General features: G+C 37.5%; 1 protein-coding gene across 1 annotated transcript; it reads right to left on the minus strand.

The window, feature by feature from the left end:
* Positions 1 to 7103: 7103 nt before the first annotated feature.
* Positions 7104 to 8855, minus strand: LOC125044347 (homeobox protein MSX-2-like; the record flags this gene model as incomplete). Its single annotated transcript, XM_047640972.1, is given in 2 exon segments — positions 7104 to 7584; positions 8711 to 8855. Coding segments are annotated over 2 exon segments (310 nt in total), but the record flags the coding sequence as incomplete, so codon positions are not given.
* Between the last annotated feature and the right edge of the window lie 94 nt (positions 8856 to 8949).

The following is an 8949-nucleotide window of genomic DNA, read 5'->3' on the forward strand; positions in this document are numbered from 1 at the left end:
GGTAAGTGCTGATTATATATATATATATATATATATATAAATAGATACATATGTATACATATATATATATATATATAAACACATATATAAATACATATATGTATATAAATAGATACATATATATAGATACATATATATATACATATATACATATATATACACATATATATATATGTATATACCATATATATGTGTATACATATATATATGTATGATTATACATATATATATATGAATGATTAAACATATATGTATTTACTTATGTGTGTATATGTATGAATATGTCCATGTATATGTATATATATGTACACCCACACCCACACACATATATGTATATACATATATATGTATGTATATATTTGTATATGTAATTTTTTTCTTTAAAGTGGTTGAAAAACCTACAGTTTACAAACTAGATTTATTGAAAATGGGAATTTATAGTATTTGTGTGTTCTATCTATCTATCTATCTATATATGCACATATATATGTACATATACATATATATGTATCCATACATATGTATGTGTCTGTATATATATATTTTTTTTTCTGTCAGGTATCTTCTACCCTTTGCTTCCCCCGCAGGTGCTGTCCGGCATCACCCTGACCAAGTTCGGCGGCATCATCGTCCTCGGCTTCGCGCAGTCGCAGATCTTCCGCGTCTTCTACTTCCGGATGTACCTCGGCATGGTGATCATCGGGGCGGCGCACGGGCTCGTCTTCCTGCCCGTCTTCCTCTCCCTCTGCGGTGAGTGGCTGCGGCGGTGGGGGCGGGGGAGGGAGTGAGGGAGGGAGGGAGGGAGGGAGGGAGGGAAGGAGGGAGGGAGGGAAGGGTAGAAGGAGGGTTGGGGTGAATGGATGAGGACGCTTTCCACGAAACGTCCGAAGCGAACCGCCCTTGTCTCACTCGCCCTCGTTTCCATTGCCTTTCAGGTCCGAGACTCAACCGAGTGCTGGCGAACGAGAAGGAGAGAGAGAATAAAGCGGCACAAGAGAAACATGGAGAAGCCAACATCGGGTTTCAGTCTGATCTCCATCTGTAGGCGGAGAATGTGGAATAAGGAAAGGAAGAAAGAGAAAGAGAGAGAAGGAATAAAGAGAGAAGAGACGGAAGGACGTGTTGAGGGACGGAGACGATGAGCGCTGAAGAGAGGGAGGGAAAGCGATGCAGAAAGGGGGAAGAGGAAAAGGGAAGGAGGGAGGAAAGGAGAGAGAAAGAGAGAGACTGGTTTCAATAACAATACCGTGAAGAGAGAGAGAGAGAGAGAGAGAGAGAGAGAGAGAGAGAGAGAGAGAGAGAGAGAGAGAGAGAGAGAGAGAGAGAGAGACAGAGAGAGAGAGAAAGAGAGAGAGAGAGTGTGAGACACACACACACACACACACACACACACACACACACACACACACACACACACAGAGGCAGAGACAGAGGAAATTAATCTTCATGAGTATTGTCCAGAGGGAAGATTGGCTACTAATCCGTTGGAATGATTGAGAGAAGAAAAACATGTAGATGTATTTTTTGTTTCATTAGTCTTTCCTTTGCTTTTGTACGAATACTAACAAAATAAAGAGACGTGCCTCCCCCTCCCTCCCTTTCTAAAAAAAAAAAAAAAAAAAGAAAAGAAAAGAAAAGAAAAGTGAAAATTGAAGAAGAAAGTCTGACCTGCATCCTCCTCCTCGAGCCATCTTGAAGGGGCCCTTGCCGGTGCTCCTTGCAACATTTGCAGTGGTGTTACCGGAAGTGCAGCCGTGCAGTGAGACGATTCTTATTGTTATGAAACCTCAGTCTTGATAATGTATTGGAAATTGTTTTACCCTCTTTGCATATAGACGACATATATTGAATACCGAACACCTTAAGTATTGTGATATTAATATGATATGTAATCTTTGGGTAATTATATGGTGTGATCAATGATACAGTTGTGTGTGTTATTAACAAAATAGTGTTTAGAAAAAGAAATGAATCTTGAAAGTGTTCTTACAAAAAAAAAAAAAAAAAAAAGTTGAAAGAAACACCTTGATTTTGAAAGTATTGTTCAAAGAAATACATTAATTTTGAATATATTGTAGAGAGAAATATATTAATTTTGAAAGTTGTGTTCAAAGAGAAAAATAATTTAAAAATTAATGGTCAAAGAAACAAATTGAATGTGAAAGTAGTGTTCAAAGAAATACATTCATTTTGAACATATTGTTGAAAGAAACAGATTAGTTTTGCAGGTATTGTACAGAGACAAATTTAAAATTGAAAAAATGTTCAAAGAGTTTTAAGAATATTGTTTATAAAAAAAATTATTGTTCAATGTGACAATAAATGTTGAAGGTATTGGTCAAATAAATTATTTTATTTCATTGTGTGTGTATAAATATATCTATATCTATATCTATATATATATATATAAATATATGTATAAATATTTATATATATAAATGCATATATATATATGTATATCATATATACACGTGTATATATATGTATGTATATACATAGATATACACGTATATATATATACATATATATACATACATACATATATATACATACATACATACATACATACATACATACATACATACATACATACATACATACATACATACCCACACACACACACACACACACACACATATATACACAGATATATATACACACATATGTGTGTTTTTGTGTGTGTGTACATCATATAGTGCACACACAATGGCAGTTATTTAAAAACGACCCTTTTCATCCAGGGTGTCCATCCTTACATCTTTTCTTTAATTTTCTCATTAATAACTTTTGGTTTCTTTTCCTCTGCAGGCAGGAAGAGGTGTTTATGAAAAGCAAACTACTGCAATTCCTTTTATACGTGTTTATTGCAAAAAAATACAGGCGAGTTTTCTTTGGCAACAGAAGCTTATTTACAACTATAAAATGCAGCAAGTTACAGTAAAAGGCGGTTAATCAACTATCTATCCAGACCGGAACAGCTGGCGGTTACGGGAATTATCTGAAGGCAAATTTTGTAGTTTTGCAGTTTAAAGCGACCTTAGGTAGTTTTTCTGACTCAGCTGTTCATTTAGAAGTGTATTTTTCTTTGATTGATTCTCTCTTTTTTTCTCCTTTTCTCTCTTTCCCCTTAAAACTAATGCACTGTTCGGGTATAAAGATTCGCCATAGCCTTACAATCGCTTGTTTCTGGATACAATTTACTCTGAACTTTCTGTTTCGTTCACAAATTGCGTGTAAATACAAGACATTTTTCTTCGTTCTCTTGGCACATCTTCTCTACATTTTGTTGTGTGACGACAAGAGAGTTAGGGAGAGAGAACGGTAGAAATAGTACTAAAGAACACAATAATACTATATAGAAAGGAGTTTGAATTAACTATGAACAAAAAAGAAAAACACCAATATCGAACAGCTGTGAACAAATATTTCTAAAATTACAGTTAGTACGTTTCAAAGACTGCTGTCGGCCTTTCTCAACATACTAAAATTCCTTTTTCTTAAGACTATATATATATAAGCTCTATCTTATTTAAAAAATATCCATGATAATGACAAAATCCTCCATGTTTACAGTCAAGTCGAGGAAAAATATACCACGGTTGCGACTTTATTTATGGAAATTGGTAAGGTATTTTGTCATGATTTCATTTGACTGAAAAATACAGTGAAAATAATTCCATTACTCAAATAAATAAATCACTCAGAAGACTGACTCAATTGCAAATGGTGAAAAGGGCGGGAAAGTCGGTGAATCCTCCAATGACGTCATACATACAAGAACGCTCCCGATGCTTACAGAAACGCGAAATTGAGTCAGGACGCAGAAACCACAGTCAGCCACAGCTTATTTACATGTTTATCAAAATAACTATATATATATCTACTAGAAATACTCATCTACTACCTACGACGGAGCAACACAAAAGAAAAACGAAAAACTATCAGACATATGTAAATGAGGATGTAATCACTGGCGGACCTCTCGCTGGAGAAGCACCGAGGAAGATTCCACTTCATTCGGGTTTGGATTCTTTAGCTTTCGCCCCAAAGAAAAATAGCGAGAAAAAAACAAGACGAACACACACACACACACACACACACACACACACACACACACACACACACACACACACTCACACACTCACACACTCACACACTCACACACTCACACACACACACATACACGCACACACACACACACACACACACATATATATATATTTTAATATATATATATATATGAAATCCGGTTCAGGATTTGTTTTATTATAGTAAACAAGTCATCACAAAGTGTGTTTCTGAAATAAAGAGGACGGGGCTCTTTATAAGTGGATGGGACAAGAAAAACAAAACGTCAATGATAATAATACCATGAATAATAGACAATATCTCCAGACAACAGTCCCTCCCAACGACCAATCAGAACGCGGGAATCGAGACCTGTTATGGCGGCGCGACCAATCACAGCGCCGAGCGAGGCTTCATTACCGTGGATCTCGCGAAGCAATTACGGACTGAGAAAAGCCGCAGAAGCTCTTTGAAATATGTTCTCTTTTTTAATATCTATATATATTATTTACACGTTATCGTACATGCTGAGATGACTGATTGATCCTTCGAACACCAGTGAGGCGCTGTATTTTTTTTTTTTTTTTTCTTTAAATCGTTAATTAAGGCACAATGTATCAATGTACACAAAGTGGGAGTCCAGCCACGTGTCTTTGAGAGGATATCAAAGTGGTTGCAATACAGAACGACGTTTTTTCTTAATAATCAGTATTGACGAAGATGGGGATATAGTGATCATTTGATTCTGAACCTTCCTCTTTCTATGAAGAAAAGGAAACGAAAGAAAATAAATGAAAGAAACAGAAGAAAGAGAGAGAGAAGGAGAGTCGGAGACAGACAGAGAAACCGAGACACACACAGAAACAGAAACGTAGAAACAGACACAGAGGCAATAAGATACAAAACAGAGAAAGGTAGAAACAGGCACAGAGAAAGGGCAATAAGACACACAGAGATAAACGAAAAAAAAAAAAAAAAACGACACAGAGGCAATAAGACACAGAAAAAGAAACGCAGAAGCAGACACAGGGAGAAACGAGCTCCTCCCACCCCTACAACAGACCCCTTTTCCCTTTCCCTTTCCTTCCCGATCAACAGCGAGCCACGGTCAATAACTATAAAAGACCGGAGCGCCTCGCTGACCACATCAGCCGGTATTAAGTCTATTGGGACATTAAATGGACATTTCTGACCATTAAATGCTCCCCCCGTTTGTCTCGGGTTACTGTTTGCGAGAGGAGACAGAGAGGAAGGGAGAGAGAGAAAGGGAGAGAGAGAGGGAAGGGGGGGAGGAGGGAGTGGGGAGGGGAAGGGAAATAGGGAGAAGGACGGAATGGGAGAAGGAGAGGGAGAGGGAAAGGCAGATATATATATATATATATATATATATATATATATATATATATATAGAGAGAGAGAGAGAGAGAGAGGGAGAGAGAGGAAGATAGAGAAGAGAGAGGAGGTGGAAAAAGGAGAGGGTTTCGGAACAAACAGGGGGATAGGGATAGAAAGAGTATGAAAGAGAAAGTTAATAATGATGAATTAAAGAAATGCAATAATGATGTGCGTGTGTAAGTGCATGTCCATGTGTATATGTACGTGTGCATGTACGTGTATGCACAAGTGTATATATCTCTCTACCTATGGATATCTGCCTATGTCTATGCGTTTATACAGATCTTCCCATACAAGCACAAGCGCACGCGTGTGTGCTTGTATACCTTCGACCCTAAACACACACACGAACACACAATCCTTTCCCCCCCTCCCCTCCCCTCTCCCCCCGCTGGCGTCCGTGTTTACTGTGACATCATTAGCCTCAAAAACACACGCGCCTCCATAACGGCCGCTGTCGCTCCCGGAATATCAATTTACAATTTACAAATCATCAAGCTTCTGAATCTATAATTGTGAGGCTGTGAGGACGCGGCGGATGAGGGCGCTTGTGAGGGGATGATGAGGATAGTGATGAGGATAGTGATATTGGGCGTCGGGTGACAGGGATGCTAATTGTGATTGTGGCAATGGTAAGAGGAAGAGCAATTTTACTAATTTTAACAGTACTAATAGTAGTGACAATGTTATCAGTAACAAGTGGCTATTATATCAAGTGTGATCATAATGCTGCTAATGATGGTAATAATAATAATAACATTAATGATAATAATAATGATAACAGTAATGATAATAATCATAATAATAATAATAATAATAATAATAATAATAATAATAATAATATTAATAATAATGATAATGATAATTTAAAATATAATAAATAATACTAGAACATGAATAAGAATAACAATGATAATGATAATGGTAATAATAACAATAAAAAATAACAACAAAGATAATAATGCAAATAAAAATAGTAATGGTAATAATGATTATAATAACATCATTAATGAAGACAATAATGGAAAGTGAGAAACTAACAGTAACGCTAATACAGTCAATGTATCAAAATCCAAAATCAAAAGGCAACAACAACAACAACAAAACGACTTCATACTGTATAATTAGACTTATAGAGCAGAGTCAAAATGGAGTTTCTGTTAGTGACGTCACAGATAACCGTGGGGGTAGGTGGGGGGGAATTAATTTGTGGTTGGTTCTTTTTATCTTGTTGTTTTTATTTGTTTATGACGTGTTTGTATTTTGTGTGGCAGAGGATTTTGTAGTAATAATGAAGTATTTTCAGGATAACGATCAGGAGGATGAGGAGGGAGGAGAAGGTGGAGCAGAAGAGGAAGCAGATGAAGAAAGAGAAGAAGAAGAGGAAGAAGAAGATGAAGATGATAGTTATTTTTAAAAAGGGAGATGAAGAACATAATGAAATGCAGAGAGCAAGGAAGAAAAGGAAGGAATATCGTGTACAAAAAAAAAAAAAAAAAAAAAAAAAAAAACGCGTATTCGATTTCTTAAGTTAACCCCACAAACTTCCACTATAGTTTCACACACACACATAGTTCAACGACTTCCTTTTTCAAACTTCTCCAGGTTCAACGAAAAAGAATAATCGTTTTTTTTTTTTCTCTCTCTCTCTTCCTTTTCCTCCGCGTTCTCTCCGACGCTGAACAGTCGCCACGAGTGAACACATTCCCGGCAATCTCAATTATTGAACACATTAGGCTTCTTATCTCTTTTCTTTCCTTCTCAGGTTCTCTTTCTTTTCTTTTTCTCTTTCCTTCTTTTTCTCTTCTTTCCTTTGTCTCTTCCTTCCTTCTTCTCTTCGTTTTTTCTTCTCTTCCTTCTTCTCTTCATTCCTTCTTCTCTTCCTTTTTTCTCCTCATTTCTTCTTCTCTCCCTTCCTTCTCCTCCTTCCCTTCCTTATTCACCCCCTCCTCATCTTCACCACGTGCGAAGTGTCTGCTGGTTATACGTCTGTGTCTGTTGGTATGTCTGGGCACTGTAGGGGCACTGGTAGGCAGGGGGGGAGTACTGAGGGGGGGTGTAGGCAGGAGGGTAGGTAGGCGGATACCCTGCTGGGCACGGCTTGCCATCTCGGACCAGGACCTGAGGGAGACGGCACGGGGTCATGGGTGTGGCACTCAGGTTGTCAGTTAGTATGAGTGATATTGGCCAGTTATTGTTATCATTAGATCGTCATTATTGCTTTACTACTGTTACTGATATTATTATTATTGTCATTATTATCAGTAATGTTATTGTTAATATCACTGCTTGTACTATATCTTTATACTTATCAACATTATTATTTTTCTTATTTCCATTAATATGATCAATATTATGATCATCATTATTATCTTTATTACTACTATTTTTAACATTATCATCATTGTCATGAAGATTATTATTATAATTATTATTATTAATATAATAATAATAATAATAATAATAATTATTATTATTAGTATTATTATTATTATTATCATTTTTATCATCATCATTATTATTATCATCATCATCACTGTTATCATTATAATTATCATCATCACTATTATCATTATTATCATTATTACTATTACTATCATTAATATCACAATTATTAATATTACTAGCAGTAGCATTACTGTTATTATTACTGTTATCATAATCTTTATTGTTATCATTATCCTCATTAGTATCATTATTTTCTTCCTCACATTTATCAGCATTTTTAATTGTTCTTGTTATTATCACTAATATTATCATCATCATTATTACTATGTAAGATCAACAGCAGATCGACCGACGGACAAACAGACAGTACAGAGTAAGGCAGATGCACAAAATTTACAGCTGACAACCAAGTAGACATTCAAACGAAAAAAAGGCCTTATATATGGTAATTATCAGGAGTCAAATGAAGCTTCAAATAAGGAAACAAATAACCAGAAGAGAAAGAGAGAGAGAGAGAGAGAGAGAGAGAGAGAGAGAGAGAGAGAGAGAGAGAGAGAGAGAGAGAGAGAGAGAGAGAGAGAGAGAGAGAGAGAGAGAGAGAGAGAGAGAGAGAGAGAGGGAGAGCGCCAGACGGACAGTCTTAGGGAAAGACAGGGCTAACACGCATTACGGGCAGCAGTAAGTAGACAGAAGGCCAGCTCAACAGCCAGACCGGCTGAAGGAGAAAGTTAAATAACTAAAACGAGAGCCAAACAGCCATAGCAGTCAAGGAAAGCCAACTACCTGACAGCGGACTCACCGGCACAGCGACGCGGCGCGGGGAGGTGACGGAGGCCATGGAGGCCGCGGCGGCGGCGGCGGCCGTGGTGAGCTCCAGGTTCTTGTCCTGGCGCTGTCGCTTGCACTTGTAGCGGCGGTTCTGGAACCAGATCTTGACCTGCGTCGAGGTGAGCTTCAGGAGACCCGCCAGGTGCTCGCGCTCCGGCGCCGACAGGTAGCGCTGCTGCTTGAACCTTCGCTCCAACTCGTACACCTGGG

Source organism: Penaeus chinensis, chromosome 35 (assembly GCF_019202785.1).
Source record: "Penaeus chinensis breed Huanghai No. 1 chromosome 35, ASM1920278v2, whole genome shotgun sequence".
Classification (NCBI taxonomy): Eukaryota; Metazoa; Arthropoda; class Malacostraca; order Decapoda; family Penaeidae; genus Penaeus; species Penaeus chinensis.